The following is a 27,389-nucleotide window of genomic DNA, read 5'->3' as shown; positions in this document are numbered from 1 at the left end:
TAATATATAAATTAAATGGTGGATAAAACTAATAAATTAAAGTTTTAGATATGATGGGGGAATTTTTAGGATTAGTACTGGTTTTGATAGCAACTTAAAAGGCTACTAAATTTGTTTTAAAACTAAAACCAGTTTTGAGTGGTTTCAGTATTTTGAATTATTTTTTCTCACTGTTTCCCCAATGTGTTTCGTTTTCATATCTCAAACCGTGCAATCGCGAATAAATCGATTAATATCGTTCAACTATCATTGCATATTGGACATTGTTATCGCTTTACCAGAGTCTCATTTTACTTCTTGAATTGGAAAATTAAGCGAAATAATGACGGATAATTGGGTTAAAATCGCAGAAGACCAGGAAGTCTCGAAATTGGTATGTATGCAAGAATAGAGTTTACTTTGACGCGTTCATTTGTGCTGAATATTAATCTAATTTATTCTTGCAGGTTGATCAACTACATATAAAATCTGGTGATACAAACAATGCGCAGAATGCCGCAAGTTCAAATTCGCCGGCTTCAAAAAGCAGCGAGGACTCACAAGCGGATAATGCTGAGTAAGTTGATTTAACTAAATACATACATTTATATGTTTATGCATATATATGTTTCTATAATATGCCACGTGAGTTTGTTAAAGCGACGGATTATATTTCAATTGGTTGTCCTTCGAGATGGCCAATTTGGTTCTTCGCCAAAATTCACTTGGAGTCGATTTCACAATTCGGGTTATAATAAATGCCTTCAAATCCTTTTATGTGTTAGAAATGGGTGTTGCACGGAAAGAACAGAGAAATTAAAGCTTCATGTCTTATATAGTTATATATTTCTTCATTTTGCAGTCCAGCAGAAACAAGTCTTTTAATTAAGATATTGGGCAAAGGATTGGTAAATACCAAATTGTCTCTGGACATTCAACAAAAGAACCCAAATTCGCCTTTGCACTCGGTAAAAACTTTTGAAGCCCTTCATTTGTAAGTAACAATTGTTTTTCGTTTTTATGGTAATTGTTGACATTATTTGGATACTATTTTGTAGAAAACCAGAACTACTTAAAGGCATTTATGCCATGGGTTTTAATACGCCATCAAAAATTCAAGAAACCGCTTTGCCAACTCTGCTAGCAGATCCGCCACAAAATATGATAGCGCAAAGCCAATCGGGAACAGGTAAAACAGCGGCTTTTGTCTTAGCAATGCTTAGCCGAGTTAATACTGCACTGAATCATCCTCAGGTAAACGAGTTAGGAATATTCTTTAACTTTCATTTGAGCTAATGAGTTTGGATTGTGTTTTGTTCAGGTACTTTGTTTGTCACCAACTTATGAGTTGGCAATTCAAACAGGTGAAGCTGCAGCACGCATGGGTCAGTTTTCGCCGGACATTAAACTAAGATTCGCTGTACGCGGTGAAGAAGGTAATTATTTGATATGGGTGGTTCACTTTGCAATTAATTTACTGTCTATTTCATAATTTTCCCAGTTGATCGTTCCTCAAAGATTACTGAGCACATTTTGATTGGAACTCCTGGAAAAATGTTGGACTGGGGACTTAAATTTCGTTTGTTTGATATGAAGAAAATTACTGTTTTCGTATTGGATGAAGCTGATGTTATGATTGCAACGCAAGGACATCACGATCAATGCATTCGAATTCATAAGTAAGTATTTTTATCAAATCTTGAATTTGGAATCCTTATAAATGCATTTTCAATATTTTTCAGAATGCTCAAGACGTCATGTCAAATGCTGTTCTTTTCAGCGACATACAACAAAGAAGTGATGGATTTTGCACGATTGATTGTGACTGATCCCACAATTATAAGGTATGTATAATTAGAGAAATATTAGAAAAGCTATTAAAAAGAATAAATTCTATTATTTAAACTGTATTAGACTAATGCGTGAAGAAGAATCATTGGATAATATTAAACAATATTATGTTAAATGTAAAAACGAAGATGGAAAGTACAATGCCATACAAAATATTTATGGCTGCATTAGCATTGGACAAGCCATTATATTCTGTCATGTAAGTTGATATCTTATCTTGTATATAAGCGCTGAAAATTAATCGTTAATTTATTTTAGACACGTAAAACTGCATCTTGGCTCGCTAGCAAAATGTCAAAGGATGGCCATTCAGTTGCCGTGCTTTCTGGGGATTTGACCGTTGAGCAAAGACTTGCTGTTTTGGATCGATTCCGTTCGGGACTCGAGAAAGTTCTCATTACAACCAATGTATTGTCTCGAGGTAGAAATATCTATATACAAAATAACAAACAAATACTTAAAATTATATTAATCTTTTAAGGCATTGACATTGAACAAGTTACAATAGTGGTCAATTTCGATTTGCCTATCGATTCACGCGGAAAGGCTGACTGTGAGACTTATTTGCATCGTATTGGCCGAACAGGTCGTTTTGGTAAGTAGATCAATAGACCGTTCCTTGTTTTGTTGTAATGCCTAACGAATTTCATTTTACAGGAAAATCCGGAATTGCTATTAATCTCGTCGATAGTGAGAAAAGTATGGAAGTGTGTGCGGCTATTGAGAAGCACTTTCAAAAAGATATCGAATTTTTAAACACTGATAATGCAGATGACATTGGAAAAATTGGAAATTAAAATAATCATCATTCCATAATTTAAAGTTGATATTGTCGAATCTTGATATGACTATTATGCACAATTCAGGATGAAAAATAAATATACATATGTTTCATATTCATTAATATAATAACAAACTTACAAGTTTTTGAAAACTGAAGATATTTTTTTTTTGAAAAAAGCTTAGTGTTTAATTTTGACAATTTCTTACCATAAGCATAAATGAAGAGCAGAGTAAATACAGTATTTTTCTTTTGTTTGAAATAAAACCTGTTTATTAGTGTCCCTGTTAAAATGTCATTATTAAATAGTTATTCGTATAAATGTTTCTCGACCCAACGGGGTAGAGCAAAGGCAGAAGCATGAACTTCACTCGAGTAGTATTTTAGGTTCAAGGAATCAATTTCGGAATTCTCAAATTTCTTTGTGGGAGTTTTGAAAACTTGATTCTTATTCAAAGAACCTATGACAAAACCAATATGGCCGCAAGGATAAGATGGAACCGATGTCACTGCATAGGCAACTTTTGCAAAATGCTGTCCACAGCCATCCATAGTTTTCTTAATGTGTGCGATATCCAGCCAAAAGCTGCCTCCTTGCGAGCAAACAATACCGCCATCCTTAAGGGCGTTCTTCATTAATTCATAATAGCTTTCCTGGAACAAGGAAACAGCTGGGCCAACTGGATCTGAGCTATCTGTTATGATAACATCGAATTCATTTGAATGATTCTTCATGTACTCGAATCCATCGCCGATAGTCAGCTTCAATTTTGGGTTTTCAAATCCACATGCCATCGAGGGTAAATATTGCTTGGAAAGTTCTACAACGCGATCGTCGATTTCCACCTGATGGACTTCCTCAACCTGGGGATGCTTGACAACTTCTCTGGCTACGCCACCATCGCCGCCGCCAACAATAAGGACCTTCTTTGGGTTCGGATGTAAGCAGAGAGGCAGAAATGAAATCATTTCCTGATAGGAAAATTCATCTCTTAATGTGCATTGTATGATTCCATCCAGTATCAAGCACATTCCATAGTTTTCACTAAAAAAAATAGATGAAACATTTATTAATAAAATATGATTTTCGATTTTACAACTATTTTATTTAGCAAGTTGTCTTCCTAATCAACAAAGGCCTATTAAAGTAACCAGATAGAACCAGATGTTTAAATTGACGAAAATATGGTAAGTTGATTATCAAATCCCTTGACTCTCCTTGGTGTAAATACAAAGATTCAAATTCAATTTTCGTAATCTTGTGTTAAAAATTTAAGAGTTCACCAAAGTCAGATTTTGTACGTAAATAGGCAATATGGTATTCAAAAACATATGTATGTGCTTTACTTTATCATCATCAACAATTCATCTATGTATAAACATACAGCGACAGTAAAGAAATTAGCCAGATAAACAGATATGGGTCAGATATAATTGATAGGAGGGGTTAGCCCTTTCTATGGCTAATCTAAATAAATTTATGTACACATGCCTATATATGTATATGTACATGGCAACAATGTGAATCTTGGCTTTATTACAAACTTACGTTTCAACAATTTGAATATTTTGGAATTTCGAATCTTCCTTATGCAGGACTTTTTTAACTTTCAGCGAAAAAGATTGTCCAGGCCAGAGTTCATTCTGAACTTCACTGAACCATCCGTTTGAAATCAAATCCATTTCGAATTAAGTGTCTGATCTGCTGAACCGAACAATTAAACGTAGCGCGGGCGCGTTGATAATTAAACTGAGTCTCAAAAATTTAATCTACATGTGACTCCAATTCAAAGTAACCATATTTTTATAACTTTAAAATATCAAAGCTTCTGTTTTTAAAAATACCAAAATACTATCAACAGGTGGAATGGGATGTAAACAATTTCTTATGCTGTGAACTCAATGTAAACATATGGGGGCAACGACTTTTATACACCCTGCACATAATAAGATTTAAATGTGCAGTGAACGAGATATTTTTACTCATACCTACTTACTACTTACTTTATAATAATTATGCTTTTGTTTGTTTTAGTTTACCTGTGCTTTCACCTTCTAACCTGACAACGATTACTCTTTTCAGCTGATTGCCAGCAATTCAAATTTTTATGTATGGGCTTTCATTAAACAATGTTGATGGTAAGCAAAAGTTTTAACAAAACAATCAAAATTTACTTTTTTCAAGAAATTGTATATTAAAGACGTAAAATGAAAGTACATTTAATTAAAAGGAGCGTTAATGGATTCATCTCTAAAATCATTTTGTGTCAGACCCTTTGATGTGCCATCTTTTTCTGGTGGTTGTACAATTCTAATTTTAGTCATATAGTATTTATAATATAGTCTTTAGAATTTCCAAACTAAAATAGAATAACCGAGTTCTCTTTTAGCAGACAGTTTCCATAGGAATGATTTGAGAATTCGGCTAGATGAATCTCTGATTACCTAAATTCAGAGTCACTAAAACATCGAGTTATAAGTATATGCATTTATTAATTCGCAGTTTCACAAGCATCAACCCAATCATTATAAACGTCAATTGGTTCCGATAAAAAGTTAATCCCAGTTTGGAAATCCTCTAAGCAGACGCGACATGTTATTTTAGCAGTATTTCGCCGCTTGTCCCTGCAATTGAGGAATGTAAAATTAAAAACCCGACCAAAATTCAGTAGGCACATATGTTTGTACATGTAGTACTTACATTTTTACTTCGCACGATTTTTCATGGTTACAAAATGGACAATTAAACTGTTGGTCAAGTGGCTCAATGTTTTTTCTCTTCGGAGGCGGCTTTCTTTTAGACTTCCTTCGCCCCATTGTAAAATCTAAGATTTAATAATATTCAGAAAAAGATGAAAACTATTTCACAGGTTTGTTTTGACCAGTGTGACCTAATTCGATTAATCAATTATTGCTGAAACTGCTTGATGAAATCGATAGTTAGAATACATTTTCGGAACGTTGATAATGAAACACGATATACTGGCCATATTTAAAAATTTTTATATTAAAAACGGTTTGATTTTTGTTTAAATTATAGCACGATTATAACTACTTACAACTTGTAATTGCAATATCTTTTATGTTTGCTTTATTTTTGTAAATTTAAAATGACTAAAATAATTATGTACAGTTTGCTTTTACGTTAAGTAGGTCTGAAGTTCCTCAAATGATAGTGCTGGGTCATTGTTCTCATTATTAGGCAGATTGAATCCTTTAAAATTGGTACAGCATTTGAAATTAGCATCTAACATTAAAAGTGACTGTGTCTTTGCATTTGATAAACCAAAAAAGACTTCGCCCTGCACTTTTAAGTGTGCCTTAGTATTGTCCTTAAAAGATCGTTGAATAGTAGTAATAAGTTCTTGGTGGCATATGTTAGCCGATTCTCCGAAAAAGACTCCATCTAAATCATTGTCGGGGATTATTTGAAATTGTGGTATTCCAGCATTATTAAGTATTTTACAAGTAAAAACACATTTCTTTTTTGGATCCTTGGGGTGTGCATATATACGTGTGGCTACATATCCCACGGGATATATCCAGCATGATGTGTGGAAATTCGGATTCCCTGGAATGATCTCTCCCAGGCAGTGCAGCAAAATGTTCGTAAGGTTAATAGGAAACATTGACTTCTTTTTACGAGCAGTTGAAGTGTTTTTTGATTTAATGTCTATGGTATTCGTTTTAGGTAATGTCTGATCCTGCGTTATACTACTAGGAGTTCCATTGGTTTTATCCTTGATTTCGCTTTTTTCATTTGTTGAACAGTTTTGGATATGGTTGTTTTTTGCGAGACCTTCATGGAACATGAGTCGTTCAATTAAAAACAGCCTCTCCGAGCGGGCTGCAGTTAGTTCTCCCTGAACGTGACAAATTTCATCCGCAATAGAGCTGTTTTCCTGTGAGGTAAACAAAATTTTGTATTAGGTTAGTTGTGACTCCGTAAGATGAATAAGTTCTATGCATTTTCTTTCAACATTGTTGAAGATTTAATAAACACCATATTTGTTTTGATGTAAATAATAGTAACACTTTAGCAAGGCTATGTACACAAATATTTCTGTAATTATGAAGATTGCATACCAGCAGGTAAGTTTTAATACTGCGCTTTAACCTTCGATATCTTTGTTCATATTTGTTCATGATTTTTATTCCAGTTAGCTTTATAATTTAATAATAATGCAAATGACCGACACTGTTTATCTTTATATGTTTACATTAGAGATGGGCGTGGGCCGTGCCCTGCCCGAGTCGTGCCTTTTTAAAAAATTAATCAAACTATCGCAACAAGTGCTAGTGCGTTTTTCAAATTTACGGACTTGAATTGTTAAAAAAAAGTAAAATTGAATAAAGTTCTGTAGAAATAGAAATTGATAAATATTTAGCAATGACTGATTCTTGTGACACAAATGTTTTAGATTTCTGGAAAAGAAAAACAGTACTCTACAAAGTTTGTAAGCATTGACAAGAAATATTTTAAATATACCAGTAAGTGCCGCAACAAGCGAACGATTTTTTTTTACTTCTGGTATAATTTTAGATTAAAAACGAACACGCCTGAGAAGTAGCAATTTAGATAATATATTATTTTTACGTGAAAATATGAGTCCACTTTAATAAAAATGTTTAAATTTATAAAATAGCATTACTTTACTTGTTTAAATTTATTGAATACATCAAAATTCAGGTTTAAATTTTCTTGCCGGGTCAGTGCGTGCCGTGACTCAAAAAAAAATTCCGTATTGGAGCTTGCCGTGCCTCAAAAGGGAGGCACATGCCCATCTCTAGTTTACATAGTTGCAAAACAATCGATAGTTTTACCGAGAGTATCGATAATTTGGACTATCGACGAGAATCGACCATCGATAGGTCGCTACTCGATGTTTTTGCATCGACATTGGTTGGTTTACAGTGGACCCTCGGATAACGAATATAATCCGTTTCAGACCTTTTATAACTAGAGTTTCAACTCTATTTATAAACAATTTTTAAAATCCAGAGCATATATCCAGATTCTTATCGAATAAGATTAATGCCCTCCCTTGATCGAAAAGATTCTTCCCTTTAATCGTCTTATATATAGAAATGTGGATACTTCCTTTCCAAAATATTTATCGGCTACGAAAATTGTATATCTTTAATACCGTTTCATGATTAGGAAACCATAATAAGAAAAGTCGGGGCGGAAATCGAAGGGCTAATTTGGCATTCTCAAAGTGCTTACAATAGTTGTGCAAGTGTAAGACATAAAAGCGGAATTAATTTTTTTGTTTATTGCATACATTGGCCTAATTTATATACACTTACTTATACATAGTCGCCTTTATATTATTGAGATTTTTGGAGTCGTATATTTATATATATATATATAATATATTTAAATTTGTTTCTATTGCTGTTATAATTATGTTGCGTATATTTCATTTTATGAAATTATTAATATTATATACTTAATATTCATTTTACATTGAGAGCACCCATAAAGAACTAGCACTAACGACATAAAATCTGCTAATTCCAAAAAGGCATTCATTATATAAAATGAAGCACACTGTATCAAAGATTTTTACTGTCTGGTGACATTTAATATCTCTGATTTGATGGTTAAAGACTGTTGACACTGGGGAAGTTCTAGTTACAATTTCTTTCAATGTAAAATGACTAATAACACTAATATATATATTAATACTTATATATATATATATATATATATTTATATTTAAGCTTTATTTGCATACATACAATAACTGAATCGAGTACACAGAAGCATGACCGAAAGAATGTGTAATTATATGTACTTATGATATGTTTACCAAGCTCTACCTTGTAATGGCAAATAGCCCCCACACTGCTGCTGATGCCCATTAGAAATAAAATTATTTTGGTTTCTATATGCCATAGCTAAACTATTCGACATAAGTGTATTATTGCAGGGTTGCTGTAACATAGCAACATTGGAACCGCCGACTGTTCCATAGCTTGCCAGCAGCGATGAGGATGTGTCAGGTGAGTGAGAATTGGGTGCGTCTCCAGTTATAAGATTAAGCCCGCCCGTCACATTCGCTGATACGGCTGTTGGTCCACTATTTGTGTTGCCACTATTACTGTTACTGCTGTTGTTGCCCGACGTTGTCGAGCTATTGACATGCGGCTGGGGTTGCGTTGCATTGCTGTTGCCAGAGCAGGGTTTCCCATCCTTCACGAGCACTGGAACTGCGACACGTCTTGGAGAGCTTGCAGACTGAAAATATAAAAACAATTTAAATTTTAGACACTCATTCATCGTGCCGCAAATAATGAATGGGCAAAACAAAGGTTTTTATACCTAGTCCGACCGACATTTCTAGGCTTGCTCTTGGCTTAGAAATAATTGTAGGTATAGAATGCTTGCGCATATCTGAACAAATCTCTGTACGAAAATGACAATACATTGCACTTATCTCATAGGGAGATCAGTACAAAGAGAGAGCCAGGTTGGTAGGGGACAATATTACATATGTACATATTATATATAAAGTTGAACCCGAAAGGGAAGTGTCTTTTTTTTTCAACAAACAAGAGTTTACTATTTCAAAATACATAGTAGAAATAGTCAAAACTGCTTTTTAGAATATATAAATTGAGACTAGCTTCTTAATATACACATTTATATCGAATAGACTCTGTTTACCTGATTGTGTTGATTTTGTTCAGCCATTGCTTTTTCTTTCGCTTGTCGCTTGCATTTATATCTATGATTTTGAAACCATATTTTAACCTGAAAGAAGAATATAAAAATAATTATTATAAGAATCCTTTGGATACTTTTTTCGCCATGGCCGAAATGTAATGCTTTTTCTTTAAGATTCTAAATTGAATATTAGTGGTTTTAAATCTACTTTTGAAGAAGAAATTCTAAATTTATACTTATTGGGGATATTCCAATCAATCAATATTTAATCCTAAAAATCTCTTGTTCAGAGTCTAGATAATAATATTTTGCAAACTGTATTTCTATCCTTTTTGCTTTAATAAAATATTTCAGTGGCAATGACTAAACGCAACTTTAGGCAAAAAGAGAATGTATTTCGTTTAACCGCCCAAAAGAAGTTTTTAATATTCAATAAATCTAATTGATTACAAAAGAGGTTTCTAATTGTGATTTCGGTTATACGAGTATTGTTTGTGATATAAGAATCTAACATGATAGATCCTCTATTTATAAAAGGAAAATGTAAAGTCCCTTGATTTAGACTTAAAGAAAAGATTGAATACTTGCTGTAATATGTACCACACGAAGAGGCTCACTTTTGGATGGATGTGACGATGAAATAAAGATGTAACGCCCATAAGAACACACCAATAAATTATTTGGAAAGGATCCTTCTGGCTTGCATCATAGAATATATTAGTAGACGATGGTCCTTAGAGGACCAACTAATATTTACATCAGTGAACAAATATAAGGGCGTGAGGATAACAATGCCCACCACTTAACACATAATTGTCATTAGGTTAAGCAATTACTTCTGCGGTACTCACAATGGGTTTTTAGGATGCGACGTGTTATAACAATAAAAACACTCGAATTGTGTATTGTCACCCTTCAGTTTTATTTTGTGGAAATTTTCAATACAATAGCCTCTACCCACATAAACAGCAGTGGTGATTACCTTTAAATAAAACAGATCCCAACCATGAACAACGTGTGAGTGTGTGTGTGTATGTGTGTGTCTATCTGTGTGTGTTTGTTCAGAACAGTGGCTGTTTTTGAAAGATAAAAATGCATTTTCGAACAATAAGAAAAATAATACATTTTAAACTCACCCCTAAATTGTATTGAAATGTGGTCATTGTTTGATCATGTTCTTTGCTATTTGAGGGCATGGTCCATTGTGTTTAATATAAAGGTAACAAACCATCTAAATTAAAAAACTATCCAGACAAGAACAGACAACTAAGTGTGTGTCTGTGTGTGTGTAGGTATATCTATTTTTTATATACTTATACAGAGCCGTACATTGTACCTAGCTCTATATAGTCTTTATTGTGGTTGAGCTGTTTTATTCATTCATATTTTGGCCATATTACAAAGGCCTTAAAGGCATACATTTCATTAGCCATGGGTTCCAAATCGCTCTTCCTATTAAAACTAATCAAGAAATAACAACAATTGTATGAAGCCATTGAATTGTGGTTTTTTATTCAACCAAAAGCAATGGGAAGTTCATTTATCGAGCATGTCTGGCCAATAAGAATAGCCCCCATTCAGATTCAGTTACCCCATGAAATCAGCGACCCTTAATTGGTCGCATAGCTGGAGGAAATTGGATGCCGTCTTACGCTTAGATGTCTCCACATGAAATCCAAGAGCCTTAATTCGAATCATGCCTTCTTTCGTTTTTTATAGTCGACTAGTAAAAGTTTGCTTACATTGCCACTACAAAAATTTAACTTTGATTTTCTGACACACTGCAATGAACATAGTTTCAAAAAAAAACAACCCTCACATGTCTTGCAGGGTGAAAAATTTGGGTCAAAACGCAAATTTCACCCCTCATTTCATTGAATTTTACAGTGATTTCACAGTATTTACATTCAATCGCATAAAAAGTAATCAAATTTAAAGAAAACTAACACCTAAGCTCAAACACGCAGAAGATAGTCATACAATACTTTTATATTGGATTGAAGAACTTCAATTCTATATAAATGATTAAAAGAAATACACCTACTAATTATTTTGATATTCTCTTGTTTCAATGTTTATCATTCTGGTTACCATGAATCACACAATACGCTAAGTCATTACATAATCATTTCGGGGGCGAAATATCTAAACCAGTGCAATGGTCTGTTCGGTCACTAATAGCAACCACCAGCTGTTCTATTGAATTGTTATAAGTATATTGTTATGAAATGGATTCTTACCTGTGTCGGTGTCAAGTGTATAAGACTGGCCAAGTGTTCTCGTTCAGGGGCGGATAAATACCTCTGTTGTTTAAATCTCCTCTCGAGCTCATAAACCTATAACAAAATAATACAATAAATCAATGTGGATTACTTTATGGGAACCTTATCATTTTGACAAGTATTTTATGTTTAGAAATAGTTTATAATAATTTTACTAAAATTTAAACAATTTTCTATGTAAGGAAAGGTTTTTTATCTCAATACTATTTAAGAAAACTTGAAAAAAAAACAGAAAAGAAAGCGATTTTTAAGTGAAAGTATTAAATGATTGCAAAACAAATGAGACCATTTTCAGAATCAATGACCACAAATTCGTATAACAACAACAAATGAAGGTCATAGGATAAAAATTGCAATTATGTTATCATAATCATAGATCAAATTTACATAAACCCAATAAACCTATAGAACTCTGTAGGCTCATATGTTCTTTGGAAAGGATAACAAAGTCTAAGAAGATTTATTTATTTCTATCAAATTTAATGAAATATACGAAACTCCGATTTCTTTAATTGCCTAACACTTGGCACTTTGATTTCCACCCATATGGATAAGAGCGCCAATGAGTAAGCAGCTCGTCCCAAGGAAAAGTTATACACGAATTTCTATTAAAAGTAGCTCCTTACTTTTCACAAATTTTGACCAGCTTTTGCCAGGGACAATTGCTATTGTCCGTATAAATGAAATATAAGTAAAACTACCCGTTTTAATATATATGTAGAGTGTACACATATTTATACAGAATTTCCCGATCAGAATGTTTAATTTAAGACCAATTTGTGGAGACTCTACTCAACTAAAATAAATTGTCAAATAAATTTGTTGATCTTGAGGCCAGGCGCACAAATGTTGATGATGTAAATTAATGTTTGCCGAAGCTAAGGTGATTTTATCTAACTATAACAAAAACATATTTGAACTTGGTAAACTTCTCTCTCTCCTCCTCTCTGCCTCACTCACACCCTGGAGTGGGTCCATTATTGTTCACTTTTAATTAATTTTTGATAACTGCCTCCCCTAAACCAATACGTCCGTAGATGTTGACATAGCATAAAGCAACTGCCAGGAATGAAAACATTACCAAGATGTTCACATTAAAAGCCTTCGTCCTGCAAAGGACAAATCGATACAACAAAAGGGTCCATTGAGAAAACAAAACTTTAGTAAATATTACTATGTAGTTTTTCTTTTGTGAACGTGATGGACCTTTTTTTCTAATTCTATTTATTTACTCAGTAAAAATGGAGATAAGTGGTGGGACAAAAGGTGTACAATGTAAGGATATGAAATACCGAGTAGCGGTAAAGACAGAATCATATCCTTGAATTATTTTTGTCCATAGAAATCATTAACCACTATTCCCTAAAACTATGAAGAGAAGGTCTACATTTTTTATGGTTTCTTAGATAATTGCAGGGCTGGATTTATAAAAAATGACCCACTTTAGCCAATGATTCTGAAGTGTGAAGTTAGTCAGAAGAAAATACTAAAAAAATTCTTTATCAAAAAGTTTGTAATATAGTTTAATTCCAGAACTGAGGATATGGGACTATTTAATTTATATGTATACTTGTTTTGTCCTTTAGAAAATACAAAAGAATTAAAGTAATTAATTGTGTGTTTTTATAAAAATTTTAAGTTTAAAGCATTGAAAACATATAAATTTGGACCTTTAGTCTGACTTACGATTAAGAGAGCTAAGACAGATTTGAAGAACCTTTTAAAAATTTTCTAAAATACTATATTAGAGAAAATTCCAAAAACTATATCTTTGTATTAATTCTATTAAAAACTGTTTTTACCTATACATATATGGGTTTATCCCACGGGGGATGTAAATTGGCGCATAAAGCTCAATGTAGTTTTGCCTTATTTCTTTTTTTATACTTTTTCTCTCTTTATTTTGGCACTGCTCTCAAATAAAATCCATTTCGAATATTTAGAATGGTATAATGAAAAACGAATTTTATATTTACTATACACTTGAAGACTCAAGTCTTGAATAAATACAAATATCTTTATGAGTTTATGTTTACATTGTGCAAATGCATGTTTGCATACATACATGCCGTTTGTTGGTTACTACCGTTGAATGTGTGTGTATGTGTGTGTATATATATATAAATATATATGTGGAGAATGTACAAAGATGTGCGTATACGACCATTATTTACCAACGGGCCCTTTTTTTTCAGCCAACATGCTGCTTAACGGTTGTGCGACGGCATAACAAAAATATTCGCCAAGTGGCCTTAACTTAGCGTTAACGTGCCACAGCACACCGATTGGAGATATGGCCAGGTAAGAATTATATTGATACCTATGGCTAAGAGGGATTTGTTTAATATATATCAGCAGGCTTTTAGTAAAAAAATGCTCAAACATAATTGCTTAACTGATTGGATAATGCCAAAGATACATACACATACATAAATATATAAAAATTTACTCATTTCTTGATTTTTAAGTTGCGACAATATTAAGTAGGTAAAGGTGCGAATAATGCACATATCTGAATACATATTTGAATACAATGCAATTCAGTTGTCATGCTGTAGAAATCAGATTTATAGATACTTCTCATATAAGTGGAACTTTATCTTTTAAGAAACGTAAAGAAGGAAAAACTACACAATAAAATGGCATAGAAACTAGTTCTTAGCATTCATTTGGAATTATTATCTGCTCTAGTTGCCGTTACTAAATAAAAATTTGATCATTTGATCTCAAAAACAGTTCCGAAAAGAGAACAAAAAACTGCATTTTGCATTATACTTTAAAAGAAAGAATATACATACATATACCCAATGACATATAAAAATCGGGAAAAATTGAACCCCTATAACTTTGCAAATGTTAAAGATCATTTAAGAATATCCTTGGTTGCCCTAATATTTGTATATAACTTTTCGAAACCGATTAAAAATTGTCCTAAAAAACTTAGTAATTTGGCAAAAATTTCCCTTGAAAAAATTCACGATTCCTAACTTTACAAATCTACAACTTTGTCAACATTTTTCCAATTTTCAAAGTTCTTGTTTTTATTTTCCTATTCAAATGTCTTCTTTTTAATTATGTTTAAAAACCAAAACCATTTTGTTTCTTGCCAAATACCTGAAGAACAATCGATTTTGGGGTTTATGTACAATACTGTAAACAGACCCCCAGAGAGAAAATCAGGGTCCGGGGGTAACCATGTTCGGGCCCCCCTCAAAAAAATCCGCTATTTTCGACTGTGATGTATTTTTTTTTAATTCATGGATTTAAATGTACTAAAGTTTATTATACCCTTGCAAAAAGGGTATATTAATTTTGGTCAGAAGTGTGCAACGCATAGAAGGAAGCATCTCCGACCATATAAAGTATATATATTCTTGATCAGCAAGACGAGACGAGTTCAAATAGCCATGTCCGTCCGTCCGTCCGTCCGTCCGTCTGGATCAACGCAAACTCCTCCTAGACCGTAAGAGCTACAGAGCTGAAATTTTGCATGTAGGCTTGTATATACTGCAGGCGTTGTATATCTCGGATTCAGCCGGATCGGATCACTATATCATATAGCTCCCATACAAATGACAAAGTCACGAACAGTGACTTTTCTTAATAACTTCGGTATTTTCTGAGCTATTATCGTGAAATTTAATATTGGTGAGTTAATTACACATATAAACGACGATGCCAAATTTGATCAAGATCGGGTGACTATATCATATAGCTCCCATAGGAACGATCTTTCGAAAACAGTGACTTTTGTCAATAACTTCGTTACTTTTGACGCAATTGTCATAAAAATTTATATTTCTCACTTTAGCATATCTATTATTGACTGTGCCAAATTTGATTAAGATCGGGCGACTATATCATATAGCTCCCATAGGAACAATCGGTGGTGAACAGTGACTTTGATCAATAACTTCGTTATTTTCTAAGCCGTTCTTTCGCAAGCATTAGACCTTTTACACAAAAAACTTGCAAGGGTATACAAACTTTGACGGGGTCAAAGTTAGCCCCGGTCCTCTGGTTTTATTATTATATGGATTCTATGCAAACAGTCAAAATCGCAATTCAAGTGAAGGTTTTTCGGAAATCGCGGGCCCTTCTAAAAACTGCGGTTGCGGTTATATATTCATTAGGGTTCTATATATTCAGAAAGAATACTTTTATAAGCTTTCTAATTCTGTATATTGTAAAATTTATTAGCCCTCTAGTTTATTTTATTTTGTTTTTTAGTGTCTGTTGTAGAAAATTGTAACTTTGATTATTTTAAATTTAAAATGAATGCCTCGTTATCTTTATTTGTATAAAAATAAAATTATTTGTGGGAAATTTATAAGTGTATTCCATGTAAAAGCAAAGCCGTCGCGGGTTATTTAGGCGGCTGAGGCAAAAAAAGCTCCCACGGCAAATTTTGGTGATATATGAATAAAATATTTTCATTTGGTGTTCTACTACAAATTTAAACTTATCAAAATGATCTCCTGTCACCCTCGTGAAGACTCTGATTAAACAGTTCATATTATTTGTTCTCAATATAAATATATAGATCTTGGTATCAAAAACGGCTAAAATCGACTTCTTAGAGCAAGAAAATCAATAGATTACTTGTCATTAAAAAATTGTTTACATGTCAAATAAAAACATTTTAAAATCGGTTGAATATTTAACAAGGTATAATTGTGTCACTGTTGATGAGGAACAACCAATTGGAATTGGCGAATTATGAAGTATAAGGGTAAAAGGTTTTGGATCTATAAAATTAGTATAAATATATTAAACAATTCTCAAAAATCAAGCCGAAGGCCCTCGACGCCAGCGCTTTTATCTTAAGTTAAACTTAATTTCAATTATATCTAGCTTCTTAATAAATAAATTCTCAAAAATATAAATAAATTTAATAAAAAACTAAAAGATTTACCAACTGATTGTACTAACCTGAGCTTGTGTAAATAAGACTCTGCGCTTTCTCCTTTGTGCCAATGGAAATTGCAGAGGTTTGGTATCACTCACACTGCAGGCGGCTAGCCCACTCATGTTTCCCATGTGTCCCATTGAAGATGAAGATGTTCCCATAAGACGTGATACTGCAAAATAGATTTATTCATGACGTTATTTATTTGAAACAGGCAAAACAGGCCTAATTTCAGTGGGTCGAAGTTTATCAACTCTTTCAATTCCTCGACTGTTAAAACACTCCTTCTTCTGCATTCATACTTTCATTGCAATTGTACTATACGAGTGCTTATCCTTGTCCATGCACACACACTTAGTCACACACATACTGATACACACACACAGGATGAAAAGCGCAATATGCATCTAATTACATTGCCTTTAGAAAAGGTGTATGGATGGAAGTGAAAATAAAAAGAAATAAAGAAAAGCATTTTGAGCTGAGTTTCCTTATTCCCTGTCCATTTTGACGAAAAGCACAAGAAGTATAGAGTATTTGGAGTCTTCGATATATTTCAGTTAACATGTTTCTAGATGATCCAACAGCCGATCACTTGGATTTGTAAATGGGTGAAATATACTTATACATACTTATTTATATATAAAGATTTTCCTTAAATATGAACCTTTTTATATTTCTTTAAAGGACGAAATAGATAAGGTCTATAAGGATATCTAATTGTTATAAGGAATATAAATATTTTATTATTATCATTATTGCATTGGAAACTTCAATTTTCTTTCTAAGCAAGGGTATCCCCTTATGTAATATTTAGCAAAAGTTAATCCTTATTTTAGCATTCTGCCAAAGTACATGTAACCGTTAGCAGTAAGGATATCCGACCATGCAAAATATGTATACATTATTCTTAATTAGCACGCACACAGAGACCAGTCGTTCGCCAGTCTTGGTCATATGGAGACCATAAAAGCCATTCATGATACAGAACGGAGACTTCTATAGTCGGATAATATGCATAAACGATTAATGCCCAAGCAACATAGGCCAAGAGGCAAGTGGCAAGGGCTGGGGGGGGGGGGGGGGGATGAGCGGTGAGGGGTGAGTTTGCGCTCAGTTGCTGCTGTTGGCAGCAGCAGCATGTCTAACAAAGCGATGAAATTAGAGAGCGAGAGGAAGAGATAGAGTGTGACATTGCTGGCGTTGAACTGTTACTTTTATTGATGGTCGTAAGGGATGGAGGGATGCATGTACATAGGTACATATAATATACGATATAGAGGAGTCGCCATGGGAGTGAGTGAGACAAAGACTTAATTGCAAAAAAGAAGAAAAACTCTGCTCACCGCGCGGATCGATACTATTTATTTTACGTGAAGCACCTTTGCAACATGGTTGCCTAGCAACGGCAAGCAACACAATTTGAAGCAACATGGCTGGCCAGCAACATGACTAAGAATAGGGGATCCGAAATGGCATGAATTTGCCAAATACCTAACTAGAAATGCTTGCTTAACTGCGTTTATTATTGGCGTTTCAAATTAGGTAGATTTAGTTTCATATTTCAGGGGAATTTAACTTTTTAGTTTACGCATTTTTCCTGATCTCATGTTCATGGATTAAAAGATGCGGCTTATTTTTTTAAATAATACAAATATTTAGTTTGTAAAAACGTTTTTTGGCGCCTTCTTCAACATTTTCATCTCAGAAAGGAGATAAAATGATTGGTCACCTCTTTTGCTATTAACTAGATCGATATCTGAGTGAATTGTGCCTGGTTGCGGGGCAATTAGTAGAACCAAATAGTTTAAATGGGGTATAAATAATCTAATCCACATTTTTGTATAGCTTAATAACTCTTTCGATCATATTAGATATATTTTAAAGTAATTTTAATAGATATCTTTAAATAATAAACGAAATTTATTAATATATTTTTACGAAACAACTTTCTTTTGTGATCAAAATTGTTCGAGTTTTTAGATGTTGAGTTTTCAGTCAAGACAACTATTTTCAGTTACCGAAGACTACTTATGCTGGATGACACAACAGATTTCTAGTCCTTGCTCCTTTAAGTAGAGGAAAATAAAACTAGATACTGATATGGATACCAACAGAATAAAAAAAAACATACAAGTAATGGATATTGAGAAACATTTTACAATTTCTTAAAGTATTAAAAAGTTCATCTTTCTAAAGATAAAGAGTTATATAATTTCTTAACTATGACCGCTTATTTAAAGCCAAGGTTAAACAAATTCATATATACATAGTTTGTACTTATTAATTAATGTTTTTTTCTAGTTTCATGGAAAAGTTTGACTGTATATTTTGTTGATTATATAATAATAATTGTTGATTGCTTAATTATTTTAAAGCTTGGCTAGTTTAAATATTTTCTTAACACATTGGTCCAAAGCATATTAAAAACATTTTGAAATTTTTGTAAAATATGCACCTACATACATACATAGGTATGTTCATATGTATGTATACCCCACTTTCATGTACATATGAATGTTTTTCTACACATATGATATATACATACATATATCGAATAATTTTATTCAAAAGGAACTGGTACCAAAAATGGAAAGGTCTTTTATGTGTGTAAAAACCTCTTAATGATCTTTCAATTTCTTAAATAAACAATGACAACAAAATAATTCAAAATCAATTATTTTCCCACATTTCTTGTTACACCAGGTACCCTACCTACATATCTACATACATAGATTGGGCCAAAGACAAGAAATGCAAATGTAACTGACAGAATGAGAGGCATCTTCGTTTCGTGCCATTTACATAAATTTATGCATATATTTGTATACACACATATATATATATATATATGTAGATATGTATAGCAGACTATGTTGAGAAATTTCCAAAACAATTTAAAGATATTGAAAAGGTTTGAAAAATAACTATACCTACTATTTGAACTTGCAATACATGGGATAATTTATGAACTTTACAATAAATTGATATTTTTCGTTTGAAGTTATATATTATATATCTATGTATACATATATTTGATACTGGATAAAATCAAGCATTTCATAATCATTTTCATACCCTCAGTATGCCCTCAGTATTCTGTAGTCGAGTTTGGTTTTGTTGAAAATTTTCTTACTCCATTCTTTTTTTAAATAAACATAGAATTAATAAGAATCTACATTGATTGCATGACGCAGCATTTATGATTATCATGAAAATAAATCTCAAAATTTCAAGTGCTTTGTGTGAATTGTTGTTTTAGTTTGCATCGGTGAAATGACGTTTCGAGTACCAGTTTTTTTCTCTTTTTTTCTGCTTATTTTTTTTCTCTTATAAATTTCCATATGTACATAAATATGTAGAGCCACACCAACAATTTAATTTTTTTGTAAGACACTAAAGTTTCACCTTTATTGTCTGGGAGTTTATCATTTAACTGCTACCAGGTTGCAAATAATCCCCATTTAAATTCGAGCGGCAAACGCCCAAGTCAGTGGTCCAACAACTGACCAGACTATTATTTATGTGCATCTGCCACCATTATCTCTGGGTGTTTGTGTGTTTGTGTGTGTGTGTGTGCGTGTGGTCTGCCGCTGACAAGCGTTTCATGCCAATTCGAATCCAAATAAAGCTATTCAGTAGACCATCGGAAGCAGGAAGGCGTTGCGCCCGTCACCCCCAAGGCAAAGGCGTCGCTTGAAAAATCATTGCGCAAAGAATGTATCGCCGGAAATACATACTTACATCGAATATTTCATTTAACAAATAATATTATACCGGACCCTTTGTACATGACAAGAGGCCACTAATAGATATTTTTCTGTGGTTTTTCAAAAGACCGAAGGAAGTAGAAAGTGAATTTTTCTTTACCAAGTTCATTGCCAGGTTTGGCAATACTTTTTCCTACACATTTTGATTTCAAAACTTGAAAAAATTTGCCAAAGTAGAGCATTGTTTACATTACATTTGAGGTTTTAAAGGTAAAGATTTAAATTATGAGATTCTTACAATGTTCAGGCAAAAGTTCCTTTCTATAGGTATATTCCCATACGGAGAAGGCAAACATTTCTTTGAGTTCATTCAAAAAACACTTTGAAGTTTTCGTAGAAATTTAGTCAACTGATTTGACAAACGAATGCGTAAGGAAATGTAATTTTAAACAACTAAAACGTGTTTTTCAATATAACTTGTTATAAACTGATCTGTTACCGTAAATAAATAATTTGGATGAATGCATTAATATTCTCAACAAATTTGTGGACTTACAAATAATATGAAACTCGTTTTGCTACATCTATTTCTTGTAACAAATTACTAGATATTGTATTGCGATTTTATTTAGTCTTTACAACATTTTTGCTTAATTAATCCATTTATAGAGACGGTTATCATAAATATTTGCACTCAATTATGTAAAGATTGTATTAAAGATGAAGTTTGATGATGTGGCCATTAACCCCTATTAAAACTGTCAACAAAAAACCCTTTTAATCTCTACATATAGTTAGTTTGGATCAAAGTTTCATAAAAAAGGTTTGAATTGGGTACTCGTAGCTCAGTAATTATTGTATTGATCTAAATTCTATTTTATTAATTTGGTGAATAACCCTTTTGCAGTACTAGAAAATGAAAATAAAGACAAAATGAGTGATTACTGATTTAAACTTACTTGCAAATCTAGGATCATTGGCTGTTGATCCATACCACGAGGCAGAGCTTCGCATATCCGTGTAGTGGCCAGCCAATGATAAGTTATCTGTGGGTCCGCAATAGCTTTGCACTCCGGGACTGTGATACAATGAACCCATTGCGTATGGATTAGCCATGGTTGAAGTACTGAGTGTTCCCGGGGAATTAATACTACTACCGCTTGAATTGGATCTGTAAAATAAATATTTGTAACTATTAGTAAAAGTCAAGTTAAAGCAACAAGAACAAAATAAAATTTGTATAAATATTGAATGTGTAAAACTAATTTAAAATTGCGCTTAAAAAACGCAAAATAATGCAGTAATTGAAAGGGTATTCTAAGTTCCATTGATTGACATTTTATTTTCCGAATTCCGATCAGAAATTTAACGTCAGACAAAGATTTTAAACCGGTTTAGCCTCATGTGTTTGCCAAGCAAGTTGACGGTCATTTATAATTCACAAATTTACGTTTGACTAACATTGTTAATTTCTTTTTAATGAGTTATCTGCCTGAGAGTTTATCTGTCTTTCTCATAACACTAATAACTCTTACTAAAAGGCAGTTCTGTTGAGCGCATAACTTATAACTTGTAATCTTCTGATCCCAGACTAAAAGCTATCGTGAATAAAGGCATCACTCATACGCCATGTAGATAATACAAGCATTATCAAACTTAGTACGCTGTTTATATCCAATATTTGTTCAAAGCATCTTTCATCACCGATATTATATACCAATGACCTGAATTAAAGGAGCCTATTAAGCATTTGTGATCAGACGTATATTAGGCGATCTGCATCTACCGGATTGATACATCTTCAAACTTGAATATCAAGTTGTTTGCCGTTACAACCTCGACACTGTAATTAATGAAATTGCATAATTAATGCTGTAATTATACTAACACAAACAAACACACGCACAAACTTTTCAAAGTTCATACATGTATGTGTGCACCATTGGCGGATTCAATGGGGCGAAACTGGAGGAGAATTCGCCACCCCTAAATCCACCTGCCCCAAACAGTATGCTATACTTTTTAAAAATTTCTCATTGCATAGCATTTCCAAATTCTCTTACTAGTAATCACAAAGTTACGCCCCAAATCTCACTCTAGATGCGCCCCTGGTGTGCACACATATGTTTCCAAAAAAAAATAAAATCGGATACAAAATGGCGGAGATATGTATATACATATATGTAAAGAATGCATAAGCAAAAAGTTTGTTTGAATGAAACATGGACTGCTAGGTCAGTGGCAAATAAGGGTATCTAAGCAAAAATAAAAAAAAAAAACGGGAAAAAAGTTAACATAATGAATTTCAACTTGCTCCGTATAAATGTGCACAAAGTTGAATCGAGTTGCACGCTTTTACTCTAGACCTAACAAGCTTTAATTGTTCAAGTCAACTACAAATGCTCGGCTGAAAAGTTGAAAGCATTTCATATGACCCTTAAAGATACAAGTATATCAAAATAATTGCAATTTCCTCTTCGCTTCGAGTTGTTGAATAATATTTCCTCTGCTGGTCGCTATTTTTAATATTGGGTAACAGATATAAAACCACATTCTAATAGTGAATTCCCGACGGATCTCACAACAGGATTAACTGATAGTAAAATATGACAAAATATGAAATCGATGCTTCTACGGATACCAACAAATATTTTGTTACTAAAATGGAAATTATATAGGTAATTTATATAGTAATCTAGCTACAAAGTTAAATCTCATCAGTTTTGGCGACTAAAGACAATGCCTCAACCTAGCGACGGATCTTGTTTTTCGGATCACCGGACACATCTGTAACATTTCTGACGGAAGTGCGCAGCCGGGATGCTCCAAGGAAACCAATTTAAGATGACAGTTAATTGAGCAAATTAATCAAGTGATATCTCTCAGCGATTACAACATAATCTAGTTAAAGAAGACAGCAGGTTTATGGTGATATTTCTTTCTGTAGAAGACACACACCTTGAAGACTGAAATTCGTTGAAAAGGAGGAACGAACGAGGAACAAAACATTATTAAAATCTCTTAGTAGCCCATGCCCTATTATTCATATTGAATAAAGCAAAAACAACTTAAAAATATCAAAGAAGCTAACATCGGCTATGCCGAAGTTTATATACCCTTGCAGTCCTTGATAATAATAATTTTACATGTTCAAAATTTGTTTTCTGCAACTCAATTCATGAATATACATACAAACAAAACAATTTTACTCTCTATTTTACAATTATTTTACAATCACATATGTAGCATACTCCGATTTTTATGAAAATGTTTCTTCTAGTTCTTCGTGGGCTATATGATATAGTGGTCCGATCCTGATGGTTTTCATACTTTATTTTTCCCGGGTAATAAAAAACCCCGAAAAAAATATTTCAGCCCGATAGCTCTTAAGACGGCTGAGTAAAACGCATTCGCACAGACGGACGGACGGACGGACAGACGGACAGACGGACATGGCTATATCAACTCAGCTTCTCATGCTGATCAAGAATATATAAACTTTATGGGGTCGGAAACGTCTCCTTCTGTGCGTTACAAACATCTGACCAATTTTATAATACCCTCTGAAAGGGTATAATGAAAACAATTAGATACAGCATCAGTTTCAACAACCAGAGCAGATTAGAAATTTTCCACAAAAATGCAAGAAAACGTGACGCTTTTCTCGTCTTCAAATCAAAATTCGATGACATTGGTTTTTTTTTTGTATTTATATTGGGATTTAAGTTACCCCAAATGGGTTTACTTTTACTTTTTTAACTAGTAAGCATTTTTATTACGGTTATTCGTTAAAGACTTACCGAAAAGGCGATGGTGGGTTTCCGTTTAATTCCAGTTTACGATATGACTCCTCGATTGGACTCAATATATCGGTAACACTAAACGGTGTTGTATGATTTGTATTGAATAACGTATTCTGATGCTGACTGTGCAGATTTTGTAGATGATGGATACTCGATAGATTGTGATGGTGATGAGCAACCGCTGCGGCGGCTGCTGTTGATACCGTGTCCTGTGTCAATGTTTCGTGCTCGGTTAATTTGGTGAGTGGTTCTGGTTGATGATGTTGGGAAGCGGCTGGAGGTATAAGTATGTCTTTTGGAGATAAACTCATAACCAAATCCGCCTCATTTAGGTTAGTTAACAAATTATCGCCTGCCTCCGCAGCTAAATCGGTAAAACACCTTTTCTCATTTGCCGATGGGTATAAAATTCCTTGGGCTGACATACGAAGTAATTGATCATGAAATCAAATGTCCACGCAAAATGTAGCAAATTCTAAAATTAAAGAATAGCCAAAATTAGCAAAACAAACGCACGGAGACAAAAACTAACATTGACCGTGCTAAAGAGACTCATAAATTGCCTTAACATATAACGTTTTCTTGTATATTTTTAGTGCATATTCTTTCCCGAAGCTAACAGAATAATGTTTATTGATGATGTGCGTTTTTCGACTTGGTATTAAAAATTTTCAGAACAAATCATATCTTTTAACCATTATAAAAATCAATGAAAATGTTTTTAAAATTAGTTATTTGCGTTTTAAAGTCAGGATAAGTTTACTTTCTAAAATCATCTAATCACTAAGAAATTTGATAAGTTAAGGTTTTTAGACAACATTTTCACTTTAGACTGGATGTTCGGCTCAAGTGTTTAAGTTATGCATCAAATCTTGATGTAATTTGGTACAGTCAGACATTGTATACCAATTTATACGCGTAACGTTTAGAAATCAATTCACTTTTTGAATTACTCACTTAAAACTCAATATCGGGCGGTCGTTACTATGAGATATAACTATGTAATATTTTCTTGCTTTTCTCATATCTGCGGAGAACGAAATTAAGGGAATGTTTCTCCAAGAGATAATTTTTTTCATTTACTTTGAAGCTTTACTTTTTTCAACATTAAAATTTGGCAAATTTTTAATATCCATTAACGTTTTCAATCAAATATATTTACACCGATTACCAATTAGTCCTTTTCAATCAAATATATTTTCTCCAATTATTCACTAACAAAAGAAACTGTACTAAGCATTTTTAACAAACCACTTTCGTCCTTTGACTTCAAAGTTGAAAGAAGCGCAACGTATTAAATACACAACTAACAATAAGCCATGGATTTAGTCCAAGCAATAAACATGGCCAGAAATTTGGAAGACTTTCAATGTTTTCCGTCTCCGTTGGCTCTCTCTCTACGGCGAAACATGTACTCCCATTAAGAAAATATCAGAATTAATTTTGTATACACTTGAACATTAAGAAACACAATTATCTGACCTATGTTTTTTCATTATGTCTTTGCCGTAGATTATCCTATTTATTCTTTTCACTATGAACCGACAATTAACACTGAAGTTTGCTTAAAACAAGGATTTCTCTTCCCCTCTGAAGCATTTTTCAAAACTTTCGAAATGGGATAGTCCTTAATTCCCTTAGAAAGGGCTTTCACTTAGATTCTTTAGTATTGCAACTTTTGTTACAAAAGTAAAGTAAAAACTACCGATACAGTAGTCTTCCCATTTCGAAAATAAGCACTAAAGATTGACACAATATTAACTATTTAGTTAGCCTGTCACTATCTCTCTATCACATATTCACACAAAGAGAGAGAGTTTAAGCATTTGAGTAGTTAATATATTTGAATTATTTATTACATATTTCACAGATCACGAGTAATATCACCTTTTGGTTTAATTGGGGGGGAAATCAATCCGAATCCTACCAATTCGAGTCTGAGTTTAGTTATGTATTTTCTTATTGTGCACACTGGAAAGTGTTCTCCGTTATGATGTAAAACACTTGATTCATAATCAAAATCATAGAAATATAATCAGTTATAATCCATCCAATATAGAGTTGATTAGAACATTTCACTTGGTTTGTGTTGTTGTTGTTGTTGTTGTCGTTTGGTTGTTTGTTTGCTGTTTAATTGCAATGAGCATTTCACTAATTTAAAAACGTTTTATTATTTGAAATTTATTTTTAGCACCGATACAAATTGATGGATTTAAAGTTTAGAATTGAAGCTAAAAATGTATATTGACAAACCACTCAGTGAGTGTATGTAACACCTGATTTTTGTTTCTTCAGCACAATATAAGTATGTATGTAAATTTAAACACATATAAGCCCACGTCAGTGAATTTATTATGAATATCCACTCGACACGATTCCGTCAAATGAAATAAGAGGTCTGAACAGTACTGACGAGTACTCCTCAGATGGCTTCTGGATAGCCCTCGAATAAGTTTTTCCTATTAACGATGACTTTGTACTGTGTTTCGTACTGGCTACACACTTCGTTGAACAAAACAAACATAAAATATTGCTTATTCATTTGCCATAGCTGGGCCAATAACAGCCAAGAGTACATTTCAGTCTGTAGCCTGTTATAATAACTCCCAGCCCTCTTCTGACAGCATTTGTTTCACTCGCTCTGGCCCAACCACAATCCGCCGAATGCATGTTGGAAAGAGATGACTAAGTCTTGCGCCCAGCACATTTAAATTGTCAAGCCTGACAAAGGGAATTCCACCAATGGCAGTTGATGGTTGTTTCAACCCTCGGTCTCGGCTGCCGTTTGCTACTCCAAGTTTCACAATTTTTTTTCTTTTTTCGAAATTAGGTTCAGAAAAACGCTGCAGGAATTCTTAAATTGTTGAATTTTCTTTTATTGTATGGCTTCGCCATCTCCCTTTCCCTCTCACGCTCTTTCTCTCGGTACAATAAAAATGATTTCTAAGCTTGTATTTTCACACAACCAAACAATGCATACCCGTACTCTTTCAAGTACTAACTCCAAATACCAAGCTTTGATTTTCCCTCTCTTTTTCTTTTAATTTTTTTTTTTTTTTTGCGTTTGACATGTTCTGATGTACTCTAAATACTGTACGACGTTAATTTATTGTAGTTAACCACGACGTTTTTGTAGTATATACACATTTGTATATATGTATATGGATATATAGTAGTTTATATGCTTGATGAATTAAATTTGTCATTTTCATGGATCCGCTGTTCTTAAAACTGTCAGTTTAGTATCCACAAAATGCGATGGGTTTTGTTTAAATTTGTTTAACTTGAATGACATTAAATTTGTCGTACCCACAACTCGATGATTGTATCTAGTATCTGCTAAAGCTAAGAATCTGGAACTTCCAAATATCGCAGTCTCTCGTAGCCGCCGTTTGGATACA

The 27,389-nt window shown here is 33.2% G+C and overlaps 5 protein-coding genes across 5 annotated transcripts; 1 reads left to right on the top strand and 4 right to left on the bottom strand.

Annotated features, from left to right (window-relative positions):
• Window positions 1–35: 35 nt before the first annotated feature.
• On the top strand, window positions 36–2,746 carry LOC6647929 (DEAD-box helicase Dbp80). The gene is made up of 11 exons (XM_002070738.4): window positions 36–373; window positions 447–556; window positions 842–973; window positions 1,038–1,233; window positions 1,301–1,415; window positions 1,481–1,658; window positions 1,722–1,823; window positions 1,894–2,029; window positions 2,089–2,251; window positions 2,312–2,425; window positions 2,488–2,746. The coding sequence occupies exons 1-11, from the start codon at window positions 323–325 to the stop codon at window positions 2,625–2,627; spliced, it is 1,437 nt and encodes a 478-aa protein (XP_002070774.1). The 5' UTR covers window positions 36–322; the 3' UTR covers window positions 2,628–2,746.
• Window positions 2,747–2,848: 102 nt separating this feature from the next.
• On the bottom strand, window positions 2,849–4,405 carry LOC6647930 (spermidine synthase). The gene is made up of 2 exons (XM_002070739.4): window positions 4,161–4,405; window positions 2,849–3,656 (listed from the first exon to the last, which is right to left on the bottom strand). The coding sequence occupies exons 1-2, from the start codon at window positions 4,292–4,294 to the stop codon at window positions 2,921–2,923; spliced, it is 870 nt and encodes a 289-aa protein (XP_002070775.1). The 5' UTR covers window positions 4,295–4,405; the 3' UTR covers window positions 2,849–2,920.
• A 679-nt stretch (window positions 4,406–5,084) lies between these two features.
• LOC6647931 (transcription elongation factor 1 homolog) lies at window positions 5,085–5,520 on the bottom strand. Its single transcript, XM_002070740.4, has 2 exons — window positions 5,313–5,520; window positions 5,085–5,236 (listed from the first exon to the last, which is right to left on the bottom strand). The coding sequence occupies exons 1-2, from the start codon at window positions 5,426–5,428 to the stop codon at window positions 5,104–5,106; spliced, it is 249 nt and encodes an 82-aa protein (XP_002070776.1). The 5' UTR covers window positions 5,429–5,520; the 3' UTR covers window positions 5,085–5,103.
• A 159-nt stretch (window positions 5,521–5,679) lies between these two features.
• Window positions 5,680–6,845, bottom strand: LOC6647932 (transforming growth factor beta regulator 1). Its single transcript, XM_002070741.3, has 2 exons — window positions 6,698–6,845; window positions 5,680–6,513 (listed from the first exon to the last, which is right to left on the bottom strand). Exons 1-2 carry the CDS (start codon window positions 6,755–6,757, stop codon window positions 5,752–5,754), a joined length of 822 nt encoding a protein of 273 aa, XP_002070777.1. The 5' UTR covers window positions 6,758–6,845; the 3' UTR covers window positions 5,680–5,751.
• A 1,484-nt stretch (window positions 6,846–8,329) lies between these two features.
• Window positions 8,330–26,412, bottom strand: LOC6647933 (homeobox protein Nkx-2.1). Its single transcript, XM_002070742.4, has 7 exons — window positions 25,876–26,412; window positions 23,986–24,463; window positions 21,145–21,356; window positions 16,499–16,647; window positions 11,525–11,620; window positions 9,285–9,371; window positions 8,330–8,855 (listed from the first exon to the last, which is right to left on the bottom strand). The coding sequence occupies exons 2-7, from the start codon at window positions 24,411–24,413 to the stop codon at window positions 8,424–8,426; spliced, it is 1,404 nt and encodes a 467-aa protein (XP_002070778.2). The 5' UTR covers window positions 24,414–24,463; window positions 25,876–26,412; the 3' UTR covers window positions 8,330–8,423.
• Window positions 26,413–27,389: the final 977 nt, after the last annotated feature.

The sequence above is a fragment of the Drosophila willistoni genome, chromosome 3R, assembly GCF_018902025.1.
Source record: "Drosophila willistoni isolate 14030-0811.24 chromosome 3R, UCI_dwil_1.1, whole genome shotgun sequence".
In the NCBI taxonomy this organism is placed as follows: domain Eukaryota; kingdom Metazoa; phylum Arthropoda; class Insecta; order Diptera; family Drosophilidae; genus Drosophila; species Drosophila willistoni.
The sequence above is the reverse complement of the archived record's forward strand: the minus strand, read 5'-3'. Positions and strand labels throughout refer to the sequence as shown.